This window comes from Onychomys torridus, chromosome 4 (assembly GCF_903995425.1).
Source record: "Onychomys torridus chromosome 4, mOncTor1.1, whole genome shotgun sequence".
Taxonomy (NCBI): Eukaryota; Metazoa; Chordata; class Mammalia; order Rodentia; family Cricetidae; genus Onychomys; species Onychomys torridus.
The window spans coordinates 13,275,054-13,293,222 of NC_050446.1; the positions used below are offsets into that span (position 1 = coordinate 13,275,054).

General features: G+C 48.8%; 1 protein-coding gene across 8 annotated transcripts in view; it reads left to right on the top strand.

Annotated features, from left to right (window-relative positions):
- Positions 1 to 5,463: 5,463 nt before the first annotated feature.
- Positions 5,464 to 18,169, top strand: part of Sec16a (SEC16 homolog A, endoplasmic reticulum export factor) — a 37,058-nt gene continuing 24,352 nt past the window's right edge. For 4 of the 8 annotated variants that reach the window (XM_036183658.1, XM_036183660.1, XM_036183662.1 and 1 more), the window contains exons 1-3: positions 5,464 to 5,606; positions 9,119 to 12,816; positions 15,298 to 15,434. In XM_036183658.1, coding sequence (XP_036039551.1) covers positions 9,172 to 12,816; positions 15,298 to 15,434 — 3,782 coding nt within the window. In that variant the 5' untranslated portion in view covers positions 5,464 to 5,606; positions 9,119 to 9,171. Of the gene's footprint in view, positions 5,607 to 5,650; positions 5,670 to 9,118; positions 12,817 to 15,297; positions 15,435 to 18,169 lie in introns of those variants that run through there. The other 4 variants (XM_036183664.1, XM_036183665.1, XM_036183666.1 and 1 more) reach the window with 4 other exon arrangements.

The following is an 18,169-nucleotide window of genomic DNA, read 5'->3' on the forward strand; positions in this document are numbered from 1 at the left end:
CTGCTATGTATACTGTGAATCTCTAAAGGGGGTGGCGGTGGGGGCTGGAGAGATGGCTCAGTAGTTAAGAGCACTGATTGCTCTTCCAGAGAAACCAGGTTCAATTCCCAGCACCCACATGGAAGCTCACAACTATCAATAACTCCAGTTCCAGGGGATCCAAGATCCTTACACAGACATACATGCAAGCAAAACACCAATGCACATAAAATTTAAAATAATAATAATAATAGTGTTTGGAACCTTTCCAAAGGACCTCTTTATTTTGTAGATCAAGGACAGGTTGCTACCCTTTACACATGCACTTTAAAGATGAGGTAGCTCTATGCTCTGCATATGCACCTTAAAGATGGTGTGGCTCTATCCTCTGTACATGTACTTTAAAGATTAGATATGGCTCTACCCTGGTTCCTGACCAACCTCATGGTTGGTGTTTTCATGTTCTACCAGTCAGCTTTGTGATAGCAGATCCCTAGTGTGTCCTGTTGAGTGAGGTGCTGGCCTCTGAGGCCTGTGTATAGATAGTTTAGCCATAAACATAGAACTGGCACTCTGTCTGGATCATGGTAAGGACCCAGACACAACATGGCCGCAGTCATCAGCATGGATTTTAAGAGCATTCCTGAGCAGTTAAACCCAGCATATATAGTCACTGGTCATCATCCTCATGGTAAGATGGTGACAGCAGGTTTCCAGGGCCAAGAGTATGTGCTGCTGGGCTTTTATGTGCACATGGCACCCAGGGTGTTGCACAAAGGGCAGGGTTTGATGCCTTCACACAACTTTGACCTCATGGCTCCTTTTTTGGATCCCACTGCTTGTGAGGTCCATTCTCTACAGCACCATGTTATTTCTATGACTCTATATTTAACACTCTATTGTGTTTCTTTTGAGAGTCCTCTGCGTGGGGTAAACATGCCTTCTACTGGAGTTGGAACTGAGAAACAAGCCTGACCTGAGTTATCCATTTACTCCCCACCAACTCAGTCTTCCTAATCTGGAAAAGGGAAGGGGAGGAAAAAAGGTCACTGACCTTAGCTACAGCAGGCGAGGTAGAAGGGATGACACAGAACAAGGTCCCTTCCTTTATCTTAACAGCATTGCTACTGGTTCCCACAAGGTTGAAGATTGAGTCTCTGAACTCAGCTTGGAGATCCATCATCTTCTATGACTCCACTGTGCTCAACTCAGGGTGCATTTATGCAGCACCTGCTGTCTTCAGGGAATTCAGAAATGAAGACTTCCCTCAGAGAGGTCTGCTGTAAGTGTGTGTGTGTGGGGGGGGGGGGTTGCAGGGTGTGCAACACCTGCACCTAACTAAGTGAGGAAGGCTGGAAGGACCCCTCAATGGCTGGTCAGATTTGTAGATGGCTCTCTGCCTCCCTCTGCTGGCAGCATTCCTCCAGTGCGCCTCTGGCCAGCAGGATGTCCTCCAGATGGTAGTTGTGTCCACCCCAAGCTCTGATTCATGTTGCAAACAAGGAAACCGAAGCTCAAAGAGGCATGCAGTTCATTCACTAGAGCCAGGGCCAAGTGACTCCCAGATCCATGAGAGGGGTCACCTCCCGGAGAAAGAATGTAAGGGATCCATCTAGCCATGTTGCCCAGCACAATCACTTCAAAAGCAGAAATGGACTCAGAGAAAAAGGAGTTTGGCAGGCCACTTTTCCAGTTTCCTTGGCCACATGCAGTTTGGCACATGGCACCCTTTGTACACTGCAGCTCCTCCTGGCTCTCTTGTTGTCCCCTCCCTGCCCAGACTCCTGGGGATCCACCCATGCAATGCAAACCACCACCCACGTTCCAGATTCATGCGTTGCTGCTGGTGCTGCCTCAGGGACCTCAGAAGCCGTGGCAGCCAGGAAGCTCACTCTCTGCCCAGAGGCTTCATCTCGGGTGGGTTCTACATTTGCTCCAGAAAGCCCACCCCTTGCCTGGGATGCCCAAGGCTGCCTCTGGAGTAGGCCAAACTGAGCTGAGAGCCCCCAGGACCTGCCTTGCTTCATAATATCCCATGGCAAATATCCCTTGATGGGTCTACAGAGCCACACCCAAGGATCCCTTCCCTTGCCATACAGAAGCTCTACCCAGACTGTCCCTTCAACCCAAAGAGCTCCTGGCCCTGTATATGAGTGCCGTGTCTGTATGTACACCTGCATGTCAGAAGAGGGCATCAGATCCCATTATAGATAGTTGTGAGCCACCATGTAGTTGTGGGGAATTGAACTCAAGACCTCTGGAAGAGCAGCCAGTGCTCTTAACCACTGAGCCATCTCTCCAGCCCTCATGGCTTCTAGAATCTTGCAGTACAGTTGGACATAACAACTACCCAACAGTCACTCAAGTCACTTTATCTATGTTCTACCAGCCAGGTGGGCACCCAAAGTTATCCCTTCCTATGGCAAGGAAGGACTGCAGGCCCCATTCTCAGCAGCCCAGAATAGAAATACAGTGGCCAGGGCTTCTTTGGTTGGCACCTTCAGTCCACAGGTCAGCCCTCATTCACACTCACAGTGAGTACCCAGAGTGCCTATGACATTATGGATGGAGAGCAGGACTGCTGAGGTACAACTGTCTGGGTATGGAGCCTCATCTGCAAGCTAGACATGTACTATGGGCTGAAAAAGTGAGGCTGGCCTGAGGCTCCTTTCATGTTGCCCACCATTGCCCTCAGGGGCCGGGACTTAACCTTCAGGAAAGGATCTCTCCTCACACTGACCACATGGTAGCCATGGTAGCTTGGGTGACACACTGGTAGGAGCTTATACATTATATGGCCTGGAAACAAATGACATACAACCCTACATCACAACTGTTTCTGCTTCCTTGTCCCTAGCCCATCACCTCTCCTCCTTCAGGAAGCTCTCCCAGTCAGCTCTTTGTACCCTGTGGCCCTCACGTGCTTTTGGCTGGGACTACTCAGGGAGCCCTGGATCCTGGACACTGACCCTTTCTCCTCTCCAGGTTCTGTGTCCATGCTAAGGGTCAGTCAGGGGCTGAGCACAGTTCCACACAGAGTAGGCACTGACCACCAAGAACACCTGATGCTGGAACTACATCCAGCAGGTGTGAGGGACAGAGGCTTGAGGCCCAGAGCTGCCCTCTCTTCACCACTACTGCTACCTCTTCCTCTAGTACTCCTCAGAGGCTTGGCCCCAGCTTCTCAGTGACAGAAAGGAGCCAGCACCACACGGCTCCTGACTCAAGGAGGCTTCAAGCCCTAGATTAGGGATGCCAAGTACACATCATTTAGGCCAGCACTGTCCAGGGAGAACGTACTCACAGCCACATGTGGAATTTTCTATTTCCTAACTACATTTAAAAAACATACAATTTTTAATAAGGGATTTTATTCAATCCAACATACTCAAAGCACCGCTGTTTCAACATGCAATAAACACTCACAAATGAGTCACTGTGAATTCTTATCTATCTACTGTATTTCATGTTCACAGCCCAGCCCAGAGTGAACCAGCTACATGTAATCGCCCAGGGGCCACCACACCACACAGTACAACTACTGGGAGAGGTTGACTGGGTGGAGATACAGAGAATATAATGTCACCAGCTGTTGGCCATAGGGACAGAAAGGGCAGGGAATTTCTGACATGGCTTACAGCTTGTATCAGATGCTGGCTCCATGGGTCTGCAGGGAGCTGGAGACACTGTGTCAAACTTCTAAATAGATGAGGTGTCCCCTGGCAAAGGGAAGAAGCATAACCAGGAGTACCCATGGTGGTGGTGGGAGCATCCCTAAGCACAGGAGTCACCATGTGCCCTGCCTGCCCCAGGCAATCCCAGTCTGTGTCTGTTGCCTCAGCGTATACATTAGAAGTACTCTATTCCAGTCCTCACACTGTCCAGCGGCTCTCCCAATGCCCAGAAAGGTTATAGACAACAAATCGGAACATGTGGGTGCAGACTGGGCCTTAAAATGGAGTCTGTATCACTCAGGGATTCGCTTGGCTGCAGGATATCAGCCTGCCTACAAGCAGCGAGTCCTGTCTCTACCTTAGGACAGGAAGTTAGAACAGCTGAAGAGAGACAGGAGTCAACCCAGCTGCCTCTCTAGCATCCCTACCCTTGGGAGCCTGACGGAGAAGTATTTTATTATTTATTATTGGTGATTGTTTGTTTGTTTGTTTGTTTGTTTGAGACAAGTCCTTCCTATCATGTAGCTCTAGCCATCCTGGGGCTGGGGTTGCTGCGTCTCCCCAGGGGCCTAGGACTGAGTTTATCACGTGTTCTCTTGTGTTGAAAGAGGTTGGGAACCTGGCTCTCGAAAGACAAATGTTAGCTTTACAAAGTGACCCACAGTGCCACGTCAAGAGGGCTGAAACTGGCCCTCGGAGCTCGCGGCTCTGCTTGCGTGGCTGAGCGCAGGCCAGCTCCACCACACTCCCTCCTCCTCCTGGTTCCGCCACTGTCCAGGCGGACTCGCAGGCGCGCCACCTTCGTGTCCTCTGGAATACAGGTGAGGGGGCCGGGCCTGGTCACTTCCCAGATGACAGCACCCATCTTTTCCAGAGAGCTTCTGCACAGACGACAGACGACAGACACAAGCCTGACCTGCGAATGTCCCTGGTCTAAGAGGTCCAGCGCCCCGCCCGGGGCTTGAGGCCGCGCCCCATCGGGAGGAGTTGTGAGCGAGGATAGAGGACCGAGCCGTCAGGCTCCAACTCTCTGCTCTGGCAGAAACCCCCAGGCGGCGTGAGCGCTCCCGCCAGCTCTAGGCAAAGGCAGTAGCCGGGCGAAGTGCTCGCTGCGGGCAGCAGGTGAAAGCCGTAACCAAGCAACGGACGCGGCCCCGCGCACGCGCTCGTACAACCCGTAGAAAGCGACAGCCAAGCCCCTCGAATAAGCAGGGTGGCGCACGCGCAGTCATCCGCCTGCATCCAGGGGATCCAACGGAAAAATGGGGAGGGGGAGGGCGGCAGGGCCTGCTGGGCCTTTAGACTCGGTGGAGCTGCTGGCTCCGGTCTTTCAAGATTGTTTCTTCCTGTCTCATCAAATCCTAAAACAGGAATCCTGCAGGACAGAACCGGCGTAACCAGGGCGACGTCGGGAGGCGGGGCCCGCGCTCGGGACCCGGCAGGTGGGTGAGGGGCGGGGCCACGGGGGTGGAGCTGTAAAGGACTGACGCGGAGGGGCGTGGCCTACGAGGTGGGACGAAGGGATGAGGCAGCGAAAGACTGGACGAGAACGAGGGGCGGAGTCAAGCGGGGCATGACGAAAAGGGGGCGCTAAAGGGAAGGGGCGAGAGGGTGATATAGGGGCGGGACGAGAGAGGGTACGGAGCCAGAAGGGGGCGTGGCGAGATGGAGGCTCTGACGGACGAGTTCGGAGCAATGCCAAGGGGGCAGGGCGGTGGGGGCGGGACAAGGGGTGAGGCAGCGAAAGACTGGACGAAGGCGAGAGGCGGGGCGATCCAGGGGCGGGGCGCGCGCTGACGTAGCCGTCGGACACGTCGGCGGCGGCGACCGGAGCCGGATGTGCCAAGATGGCTGCGGCTGCTGCTGAGTGCGCCCTAGTTCCCCGTCCTGCCGCCGCTGTCGCCGGCTGGGTTTCTGTCCGCGGAGCCTGAGAGGCCAGCCGCAGCTGCGCGGGTGAGGGGCTGGGCGTGTGGACCCCGGCGGAGGCCCGCGGGCGGGCGAGGCTGTGGAGGCCGGGTAGGCGCAGTGAGCACAGGGCCTAGCCCGGAGTGGCGAGCGCATCTCAAGAGACGCCGCCAGGTCTGGGGAGAACCGCAGTACCAGGCCGCCTGGTGCTGAGACACCGGGCAGGCTACGGGCCGTGTCGCCTTGGTGGGTTGTCCGGGGGGGCTGCGATTGCCGGGCCCGACGGGAGGCCGATGCCGGGTCTAGACTGCGGGAACTGGTCAGCCACTAGGGAAGGTGTTAGCCTGGCCAGACCGTGACGCCTCAGAAGAAACCTGCAACTTCTTTAAAACGAAGAAAGGTGCAGGAAATTGCCGAGCGTGACTTTTGCAGGGTTCTGACGATTTTTGACCCTCGTTGGCTCGAAGACTTCCTCTGCAGAGTTGGTGACGGGACACATTTTCATTTGAACAAGGGAGTAGCAGCATTTATTTGTGATCCCTGAGCCGGCAGAGCAGGATGTCTCAAGGGAGGTCGTGGATTGTTTTCTACCAAGGTTTAGAAGAATGTCGGCATGGCGGTGGAGCGAGCGTTCAGACACTAAGTCAAATCAACTCTGGCTGCTTTGCTTACATGTTTAAGTGGCTTGTGGAGTGGACATGCACTGGGCAAGATTTCCTTTCAAATGTGTTATCTACAGGCGTTTTCCATCCTGAACATGGCAATAAGAAACAGGAGACTCAGGGATTACTGTCCCTACGGGTCCTTTTGCAAGTTGCAGCCTTATTGCACTTTTTCTACACATACCCTTTCCTATGGTTTCACTGCTCATGTCTTGCAGATAAGAGGCAAAGTAGGGATTGGTTCCTCTTCTTGAGATTGGTTCCTCTTCTTGTGATTCATTACTCCTGGTGGCATTTACCTGAATGAATCTCCAAATTGCCCTTGAATTTTTTTCTGAGATGCTGTGCAGAGTTTGATGTCCTGTCTTGCTTGTTACCGTTTGTGAATGCCATTGTGTCTTAGTGTGTCTTTCTCACTTAGTGTACAGCCCTTTCCTCTTCTGTGGATGCTTTCTTCAACATTGAAAGGGTTCAGGTTCAAATTTTGACTTAGAAGAGAGGTGTTTATCTTGGTCTGTCTGGTAGGTGTATCAATCACAAGCAGTTACCACTGGGGAGATTGTTGGCAGAGTGGAACTCACTAATTTTGGGGGAGGGGTGATTTAAAGTTCACAGCTGTTTAAGTCAATGGCAGTGAGAGGAGGGGATATGTTTTAAATACCTCAGTTACAGAGTCATGCTTTGAATGTCTCATATAAATACGTATGTAGATATGAGGCAGTTGAGTTGCAGAGCTGGGTTTATGAATAATGCATCTTTGAGATCAGTAGGTTTCTCTGAAACAGGTGCTTTTTTTAAAAGTAGATAACTGGCTGGACAGAATAAAAGTTGTCTATAAGCCTGAGATAAATGATAGGCAGTTCATTATCTTTCTGTTGGTGAGTAAACAAAAGTAAAAGAATAATATTTCCCAGGTGGTGGTGGCACACACCTTTAATTCCAGCACTTGGGAGGCAGAGGCAGGTGGATCTCTGTGAGTTCTAGAACAGCCAGGGCTAGCTACAAAGAGAAACCTGTCTCACCTTACCGCCCCCCCCCCCCACCAAAAAAGGATAATGTTCAAGTCACAAGATTGTTCCATCTGAAACAGGCAAATTGTGAAAAGCTCTGGGCATGGGAGCTGGGGGTTTTCTTTGTAGGTGATAATGTTAGCTCATGAAACAGCTTTTGGTCAATCTATTACAATTGAGAAAACAATTTCAAGTTTCTACAAATGAAAGTATACATTTAGGCAATTTAGATTCTGAGGGGCAGCAATCGGGATTTTAAAGAAGATTCTATGAGTAGAATCTTGTTAAGAGTAAATTTAGAGGAAACTTCAGGAAAAGGAAACAGTCTTTGATTTGGTGGCTGTAGAAACTAGTTGCAGAGAGAGGTGGTTGCCCTGAATCGCTCAATGTATACCCAACCTATTGACAACTGATGCATCAGCCCTGTACAGTGTATTGTATTTTAGGTTAGTTTTTGCTTGTTTGTTTTTAATTTTTGGAGTGTTTGAAATTCTTTTTTTAATTTTTTTTTTTAAGATTTATTTATTTATTTATTTATTATGTATGTAGTGTTCTGTATGCATGTTTGCCTACGCGCCAGAAGAGGGCATCAGATTTCATTACAGATGGTTGTGAGCCACCATGTGGGTGCTGGGAATTGAACTCAGGACCTCTGGAAGAACAGCCAGTGCTCTTAACCTCTGAGCCATCTCTCCAGCCCTGTTTGAAATTCTTGAGATGAAGGACAGCCTCTGCTGCCTTTTACACTTGCCAGCCAGGACTCAAGAGGAACATGGAAGTCTTTGTGTCCAGGCTGGGTCCAGATCCATGGTATTGTGACCGTAGCGGCTCTATAACTGGTCAGATAAATAGGGATGGAGCAGAAGCTCTCCTTCTACTTTTGGTTTGTGTGAAGTGAAACAGCAATGTTCTTTCTTAAAACAAGGAGTTAGAGCCTAATGAAGTCCTGGCATTGTTTCTAATTGTAGTGCCATTATAGTCTATATCAAGGTTCTAGTCAGTTGGATAGGATTCTCTGTTGACATAGAAAGGAGTTAATAGACTAATAGAACTAACATTTAGGTAAGGATTAGAGACCTTTTATAAATGGCTTTACTTAAAATACATATATTAGTGGAGTTTTTAAAATTTTAATCTGAGTATCAGAAAGATGTTCAAGGACAAAGTGTACATCTGTGAATTAAGCCGCCTTTGCTTTATTTTTCTGTTGATTAGCTAAACAAATTTTTTCTTGAGGGTGGTACCAGGAAGAAGGTCTGACACAAAGAAAAGGGCTTTCAAGGTGCCAGACTTGAATTGTGCCTTGTTCAAAAACAAAAACAAACAAACAAAAAAAACCACTAGTGAGGATCTTGCTTTCCCCCTTTTTTTCTGAGATTTGCCTGCTGGAAAATTGAATCCAGTGAAGCTGCTATAAATTTTCTTGGGCTTTTTAGTCTCAACCTTGTTACAACTTCAGTGGTCAGAAGCAACTTTGTTTCACTCATTTCTGAGGGCCACCCTAGACATTTCACTGGGGGGTGGGGGGTAGGGGGGTATATTTAGTAACTTTATAACTGTGTTTTAAGAAATGTACATTCTTCTTTTCCAGACTTAAAATTAACATTACAAAAAGCATGATAATGCATGTTTCTTTCTTAATAGTGGAGTTGACTCTTTGTGAATGTGGTAGTCGCAGCTTAGAGAAATGTCAAGGCCTGAAGAGCATCTGGTAGTGTGTCCGACTGTCTAATCCCTGACAGTGTGGGGTGGGGACGTGAAGAAGTGGAGTCCTTGGTATTTAAATGATTGAAATCACATTAAGTCTTCTTATTTTCATAGTTTCATTGATTACAGCCAGCACTGTGAATCTCTAGGTTTTATGTTCCTCTTCTGTTTTCTTTTTTAGCACAAATTAAAGAAAAGCTCCACCTGCCTCCCCTGTAAGCAGCATCTCCTTGAATGAAAGACTCCAGCATGCAGCCACCACCTCAGGCAGTCCCGTCTGGTGTGGCTGGACCACCCCCAGCTGGGAATCCTCGGAGCATGTTCTGGGCCAACAGCCCTTATAGGAGGCCAACCAGTAATAATGCACCAGTGGCTCCCATAACACGCCCATTACAGCCAGTAACGGATCCGTTTGCTTTTAATAGACAAACTCTTCAAAACTCACCAGTAGGCAGTTCATCCAAAAGCAGCCTGCCCAGTTTGCCTGGCCCAGCCCTCTCTGCTTTTTCTCAGTGGCCTGGTTTGCCTGTGCCTCCTACAAATGCTGGGGATAGCTCCACAGGACTTCATGAGCCTCTGCCAGGAACTCTGTCACAGCCCAGAGCAGAGACCAGTCCGTTTCCCCCTGCATCTACCCCTTCTTCGCTGCCTGGGCTGGAGATGAACAGGAGTGCTGAAGGTGGTTCCAGCTCAGGACCTGAAGTACAGATGCTGCCACATCCACCTCACTACATTCCAAGAGTGGGTCCTGAGCAGCCTCACGGGGGCCATATGAATGACAGTGGTTCTGGGCCTGACCAACCCATGAATAGGCACACCCCACGTGATGGTGCTGTGGCCCAAGCAGCATCTCCTTTCTTCCCTCAGCCACAGATGCCAGGTCAGTGGGGGCCAGTGCAGGGAGGTCCTCAACCTTCCTATCAGCATCACTCACCCTGCCTGGAGGGACCTGTTCAGAACATGGGGCCCCAGGCTACCAGCTTGTCCCATTTCCCCTCTCCATCTAGTTTATATCAGGGGCCTGGCCATGAGCCCCATGTTCCACTAATGTCTACTCAAGCATCCTTGGCCAGTGGTGAAGGGAACGAGGTGGTCCACCAGCAAAGTAAAAATCACTCATTGAGTAGCTTACCCCCTAAACATACTTTTGAACAGAATTCCAGAGTTGGGAATATGTGGGCAAGCCCAGAGTTCAGGCAGAATCCAGAAGTGAATAAAGAGCATCTGCTAGACCCTGCCCACATGAATCCCTTTACTCAGGGAAATAGCCCTGAAAACCAGGTACACGGTCCCTCAGAGGCTTCAACTAACCCTGCCCTGCAAGACGCAGCCTCTGGAGCTCTCTCAATGTTTTTTCAAGGGGAGGAGACAGAAAATGAGGAGAATCTCTCATCTGAAAAAGCAGGCCTTGATGACAGATTGGACTTGGATGGCTTCTCTTCTACCCCCAGATTGGGTCATCCACCACCACCTGGACATGGAACTGGTGGTGTCTACCAGGCTTTTCTCAAAGGCCCTAGCAGCGAGGCTGCTCAGGAAGGAGATGTACAACCTTATTTTTTGCAGTCTATGGGCATCCGGCATGACAGACAGACCACTATGACCCCTGCTAGTGATACATGGGGTGACACTTCAGGGGCTGGAACCCACTGTGCTAGTGGGCCACAGTGTGAGAATGTTGAGAACTTAGAATTTGTTCAGAATCAAGAAGTTTTGCCACGTGAGACCCTGAATGTGGATCCCTCTTCCCTGAGCGATCAGTTTCGACATGGGCCCCTTCCTGGGCCAGCTGTCTCAAGACCTGTTACTGTGGGCCTCACCAGAGGTGGGGGGCTAAATCTTGAAGCCCCTGACATATCACTGCATCCTACCCGACCTGACAGTGTGTCATCCAGCTACAGCAGCCACAGCCACAGAAGTCCTCCTGGGTCAGCCAGACCCCAAGAATTGGTAGGCACATTCATTCAGCAAGAAGTTGGAAAACTTGAGGATGAGACTTCAGGGAGTTTTTTTAAGCAAATTGATTCTTCTCCTGTTGGAGGTGAGACAGATGAATTGGCTGGGAGCCAAAATTTCTGCAGCAGCCTGTCCCAGCCCTCAACCCCAAGCCCTCCAAAACCCACAGGAGTGTTCCAAACAAGTGCAAATAGTTCTTTTGAACCAGTAAAATCCCACTTGGTTGGAGTGAAACCAGTTGAAGCAGATCGTGCCAATATGGTGGTTGAAGTGAGAGGGACCCGGGACCGCCAGAAGCAGCACAGGGCAGCTGCTGTACCACCTGATGCCACCCCAGGGAACCTGGAACAGCCACCAGACAATATGGAGACACTGTGTGCACCTCAGGCCTGCCCTCTGTCTCTTAGCACCACTGGGGAAGCTGGACACCTGGCTTCACACACAGCAGGGCCACCTTTGGATACTGTACGCCCAGTGCCTGAGAAGAGGTCCTCGGCCAGGGCCCAGGGGCCTGTGAAGTGTGAGAGCCCAGCAACAACTCTGTGGGCACAAAATGAGCTGCCAGATTTTGGTGGCAATGTCCTTCTAGCTCCTGCTGCCCCTGCACTTTATGTCCCTGTAAAACCAAAATCTTCAGAAGTTATTCATCATCCAGAAAAGGGAATGTCTGGACAACAGTCACGGAAACCAGGATCTGTGCTACCCTTGCAGAACCAAGACTCTCCTGGTGCTTCTGAGAACCTTGAAAACCCTCCCAAGGTAGGAGAAGAGGAGGCCCTTCCATTGCAGGCAAGTTCTGGTTATGCGAGTCTGCTGTCCTCGCCACCCACTGAATCTTTGCACAATCAACCTGTCCTGATTGCCCAGCCTGATCAAAGCTATAATTTGGCTCAGCCCATTAATTTTTCTGTGTCCCTACTGAATCCTAATGAGAAGAATCAGTCCTGGGGAGATGCTGTGGTGGGGGAGAAATCTATAGTGAGCAGCAGTCGGGCTCTCAGTGGTGATCCTGAAGAACATGCTGCTTTGTCTGGAGTTTCAACCAGTGCTGTCATTGGCTTATCTTTGCCTAACAGTGTCCCTCGAGGTTCTGGGTCTTCTGAAATGATGGGTAGCCAGCCTGCCAGTTTGTTGGTTCAGCGGCTATCCCCTCCAATTCCAAAGAACTCATTTCCTAAAAGTCAGAATCCTAATACAGAAAAGGGTCCTTCTGAGTTTGTTAATAGCCCCGCTGGAAGTACAAATGTGATGCTAGTTCCACCTGCAAACAGCACCTTGGTACCTAATAATAATAAGGCAAATCACTCCAGTAATCAGGAAGAAGCTGTTGGTGCTCTAGACTTCACATTAAATAGAACTTTGGAAAATCCTGTGAGAATATATAGCCCATCTCATTCAGATGGCCCAGCTTCTCAGCAGGCTCTTGCCAATCATCCCATACAATCTGGGCCTGGGCTGCATAACCAGGATCATTTCTACCAGCAGGTAACAAAAGATGCCCAGGACCAGTATAGCCTAGAAAGAGCCCAGACAGAGCTGGTACCTCCTCAGCCACAGAATTCTCCCCCACAAATGCCCCAAGCGGCGTGTCCAGAGCCTTCAAATCCAGAAAGCCCACCCACACAAGGACAGTCTGAAAGCTTGGCCCAGCCACCAGCAAGTCCAGCTCCAGTCAACATGGGCCAGCAGCTGCTGCCTCAGCCACCACAGTCCTCCAGTGCATCGGTTACATCTACCAGCTCCAGCCAGGCAGCTGTGCGGTCAGAGCAGCCATGGCTGCACCCACCACCTCCTAATGCTTTTGGCCCAGCACCTCAAGACTTGGCATCTTACTACTATTATAGGCCCCTTTATGATGCCTACCAGTCTCAGTACCCTTCACCGTACCCGTCGGATCCTGGGACGGCCTCTCTATACTACCAGGTAAGAGCACTAACATTTAACCGTCTTTCTTTCCTCACTTGGTCCCCTTTTTCTCCTCTTACGCTGTTTCAAGAGTAGCCTGTCTTCAGACCCATGTGATGCCCCGAGAAATGTCTTCCCCATGCACAGTGAAGGTCTCCTTTCAGAGGGTCCTGTCAGATGGAGTATGTTGGGTTGCTTGTAAAACCAGTATAGTTTTTGTGTAATCCAACATCTCATTAACAAAAAGAGTGGCATGTTTCCACGAGCATTCATGCTCCTGCTGCAGTTACAGTGCTGTGCTTGCCTCTTTAGGGGTAGGTCAGCCTTCGGTAGATGGTGTGCTTAGTGTTCTGTTGTGTTTTGAGACAGTGTGTCACTGTGTTGGCTAAGTTAGCTGTGAACTTAAAATCCTTCTGCCTCAGCCCTCAGCATGCCTTACTTCTGTATGTGGTGGCTTCGTGTTTGTTTTTGACAAGCCTCATTTAGCCCTAGCTAGCCTCCTATGTAGCTAAGGATGACCTGGATGTCCTTATCCTCCTGTCTCCACCTCCCGAGTGCTGGAATTACCAGGGTGTGCCACTGTATCCAACTCTTTTATATGTTTTAAAAACTTATTTGTGTGCATGTACGTGTGTATGTGTTTGCATGTGGGCTTACACATTCTGCATTACACATAAGGTCAGAAGACAACTTTCAGGAGTTGGTTTTCTTCTCTTACCACCTTGTGTGTTCCAGGGATCAAACTCAAGTCAGCCAGTTTGCTGGTACCTTTTATATGGTTTTAACAACATAAACAACTCATGAAACCAATGACAGGAATAACTGTAGGAATCTTTTATACCCTTCCTTGAGGATTAAACCTGTGAGGGAAAGGTTAGATTATCCATGTGCAGTAATAAAAAGAGGTGAGGGACCCTAACCCTCTCATGTACGTAGATAGCAGGGACCCTGCGGAGTGGGAGCAGAGTAGGAGGCTCCTTGAACTCCTCCTGCCTCCTCCTGCGGTGGTGCAAGCTTACAGCTGCTGCTTAGCTTCTGCTTAATCCTGCAGTAGTTTAAAATGCTGTTGTCTGTGAACATGCTTGATCACTGTTAGCTTTTCCTTACCTCAGGCTCAGACTCATTATTACTCAAGGTAGGTGGATTGTGTTACGGAAAGGTGAAAGACCCAAGTCCTCTGGTGTTTGGGGCCAGGTGGTGTTGAATTCTTGTGTGGCCTGAGAACAGTTGGCACTGTACAGGAAGATGGGTGAGAAAGAACCTTAGGAACAGGGTTGTAGCAGCTAGGTCAGAAGCTGCCATAGCTACTGGCTTATACTTCTTGTCAGCCTGGTGTGCCATCAGGTATACATATGCAAACAGTTACACATGTCCTCTAAAGACTAGTGAGTTATAGATTCTGGAAGGAGGAGCCATAGCTATTGTTTCTGTATGAGGGAGTTCAGCTTTGTAGCCTGACTTTGGGCTACTGAGTAGGTGGAGCCACAGATAGGTTGCAGATTCTTTGGGAACCCCAAGCCTCTCAGCTCTTGTGTGCTGTGGTCCTCAGTAGTGAGAAGAACCATTTCCCATGATTCTATGTTACCTGTTCACTGATGGCAGAGCTGAGGTTGTTGTACATCGAGGATGAGCTCTGATTCATGCCCATGTCATCTAGTCTCTCTTCAGACCTCCACATGTCCTATGGGGCCTTTTCTCAGAGGTGGGGCAGAGGCCATAGTTTTTGTTATAATGGGGCTGAAATCCTTATCAGAATAAGATACAGGTTTTGTTGTTGTTGTTGTTTGTTTTTTTGTTTGTTTGTTTGTTTGTTTTGAGACAGGGTTTCTCTGTGTAGTTTTGTGCTTGTCCTGGATCTCACTCTGTAGACCAGGCTGGCCTTGAACTCACAGAGATCAACCTGCCTCTGCCTCCCCAGTGTTGGGACTAAAGGCATGCGCCACCGCTCCCCAGCAAGGTACAATTTTCTAAAGCCAGGTACTTGCTTGTAATTCTAAGACTGAGAAGACTGGTAAAGGTGGATTCCACAAGTTTGAGGCCAGTGTGAACTACATAGTGGATATATGGCCAGCTTAAGCTAAGTATAAAACTCTGTCTCAAAACAACAACAAAAAACCCAAAAACCTCCAACCTAAATTCTAAAACACCAAGCAGTGAGACTCTTTGTGAGGCTTTAAAAACTGGTAGTTTTAGGGTTCATTCACATGGATCCCTGGTCCTGTTGCTTTATGGAGGTGGTGGCTGATGCATATTTATGTTGTTTGGCTCATATGGACTCCATGTTTAAGACTACTGGAGGAAGATTGCCCTGAAGGGCTTTAGGAAGACTCTGCTGGCTGCCTGTTGATGTGGATTGCACTGAGGCATTGTCTTCATGAGAGAACCCTACCCACCATACTGCTCTTGGACAGGGAGCATCTGGAACACCTGGAGCTAGTCCTGGCCACTCAATGTCTGCTCTTCATGGAGTCTAACAATCCCCAAAACTTCTTTCCACAGGATATCTATGGCCTGTATGATCCTCGATACAGGCCCTATGACAGCTCAGCATCTGCTTATGCCGAAAACCATCGCTATTCAGAGCCTGAGCGGCCCAGCTCCCGAGCAAGTCACTATTCCGACCAGCTCACTCCCAGGTGGGGTCTGCGTCCCATGCGGCTGCTTTACTCTCATAGTCAGTTGTTTGTATTGCTGGCTGTGATGGTAACTCAGTGATTAGAATAATTCTTCATCTGTAGAGAATTCTACAAACCCATTCAGTCAGCATGAGCAGACAGGAACTAAGCACACTGCCACATGCAGCCCTAGCAGAGCTGTTACTTAGCATTTGTCCCCAACCCCTAGCTAGGCCAGACCCTGTGCAAGGTTATAAAGAAGTAGATACTAGTGGGTGGTTGTTCCAGTCATAGGCACACCCATTCTGTTGGTAGTTTGGTGGTGCATGGTTAGAGCTCTTAGGCTGCTGTAGATGTTCTCAAAGTCTTGAGAACATTGATCATGGTGATGGCATAATCCATAGATTCATCAATACAGGGACTAAAAATACAGGGACTGTTCTCTAATGCAGGGACTGAAAGCTGTGTTCTGTGCCTGACTCTGTCCACTTTGCTGGAAGCTCTCCCCCACCCCCAACACCTGAGCCTGCATATCTCCTATACTGGCTATCCATACCTCTCTTTTGTAGTCATAGAAGAGAGATTTGGAAAGAACCTTGGCCTTGTGCCCTCTGAGTAAGTCTGTGAGCCAGGTCAAAGTTCCATCTGCATTCTCAGTTGCCTAGAGCCTGCTTTTGATCTTGTGTCCACTCTAGGCTATTGCACAAAATAATGGGGCGTGGGCCTTGGTCACTGTGGACCCTGCTACCTTGGTTCCTGCAGTTGTCCTGCTTAGTCAAGCCCAGGAGTAGGTGCTCATGGTAGCTGGCTCTGGTACAAAGAATGTATCACTCTTTTGCTTAGCAGCTCCCAGCTGCTAAGGTTATATGTGCACTTGCTTTTAGAATTTTCTGTAGGCAGGTTCTTAGAGAGGTATTTGGTGACTTGTCTGAAGCCAGACTGCTTTGCATGTGAACCTTTGTCCATTTAGGTAACCCTAGTGTACCGTCCTCAAAAGGTACACTCTGAACTGTGTGTAGATGTGCATAGCTGATCATTCTGGGTCTTCATGAAACATAGCAATTCTGAAGCTTAGGTGAATTCTGGAGTACCTACCTGATAGGTGTGAGGCTCTGTGTTTGATCCCTAATACACTCAAGCACATGTACATGTGTACATGTGCAAACACACACACACACACACACACACACATACACACACGAGTGGGGGCAGAGACAAAGAGAAAGACACTTGATTGTGAGAAAATTCTTGGGATCTTAGATAGGAAGTAGCATTTGGACTCATACAGCTCAGCTTTCTGATTCAAAGTCTGTGAGAAAACAAGAGGCCTGTGGATCTGTTTGTGGAGTGCTGAAGGAGGAGAGCATGGGGGCCAGAGCCACAGTGTGTCTTTCCACTGTGGTATTTTGCCTTCCATGTGTCTTCCTGCAGTTTCATTTAAGAATTAACTTCCAGTGCTGGGCAGTGGTGGCACACACCTTTAATTAACCTCAGCATTTGGGAGGAAGAGGCAGGAGGATTTCTGAGTTATAGGACAGCCCAAAAGCTCTAGGACAGCCAAGGCTACACAGAGAAACCCTGTCTCAAAAAAAAAAAAAGAAAAGAAAAGAAAAGAAAAAAGAAAGAAAGAAAGAAAAGAAACAAAAAGAATTAACTTCCAAGAGAGTGACTGTATGACACAGAGCCTCAGACTAGATTTAGTTATCACTGTTGTGATTTGTCACTATGACTGCAGCTTTCCCTTCGGCTCTTAGGGTCCTCTGAGTGTCTTCAACTCTCATTTGTCACAGCCTGCAAGAGAGTCTGTTCTCTTGTCTATGTGTGGACACTCGGTGTTGATATGATACTCAGTGTTAGGGAGATAAGGTCGCTGTCAGACCTGTTTGAGGTGGAGTACATTTCTCAGGTTTGTGACTGTGTTTTTCCTGAACTGTATGTAGGTATTTGGTGAGAGCAGTTGAGGTAGTGGCATGTTCTTGATCTCCCTCTATATCAAGATTTTTCCTAGAGCCACTGCCATGCAGATGAAAGTCTGGAGTAGCCAACCTGAATGAAACCTTAAGGCCAGGCTGGTGATATTCCTGTGCTGGGCAGTTGGGTGAGCAGTTGTTATGGTAGCCAAACAGCCAAGTTCAGGGTACCAGAAAATTAAAAACAATGTTTAGTGCTTTTGAGAATCCTAAGAGTGCCAGAAGCACATACACCCTGCTTTGAGTAAATCTCCATAACGGGTTAGGGTCATGGTTCAGTCTATTGGCATAGAAGAAGCTAACTCTTTATTGATCTGCTGGCCCTGACCAGCCTTACAGATTTGCTCCTCCAAGGCCACGCTGAGTACACATAGCTAGTGACCTTCCCTTAAAGGGTGTTAAAATTGTCATTTTCTTGTGGCTTACAACTGTAATCCCACTGCTGTGGAGGCATAGGCAGGAGGATTGTCATGAGTGTAGAGCCGTCCTAACACACAGTGAGACCTTGTCTCAAAAACAGAAGAAGAAAAGAAAAAGAAGGCAGTAGGAATTCTAGGTTGGTTTTGAGTTTAGTGCTTCTTGTCCTTAGTATGACATAAAAACTTGGTAGGATGCAACACTGAAGCACAAGAGGTATCAGTTCTTTTGTTGAACATGGTCCTGTAGTCATTTTGATGAGCTCAATTTCAGGTAGCTGCATAATGAATTCCATAATCTGATCTTTGTTTCTGCTTGTGAGCTGTGAATTTTCCATGGCTGAGGTGATTTTATGAATGTGTGAATTTT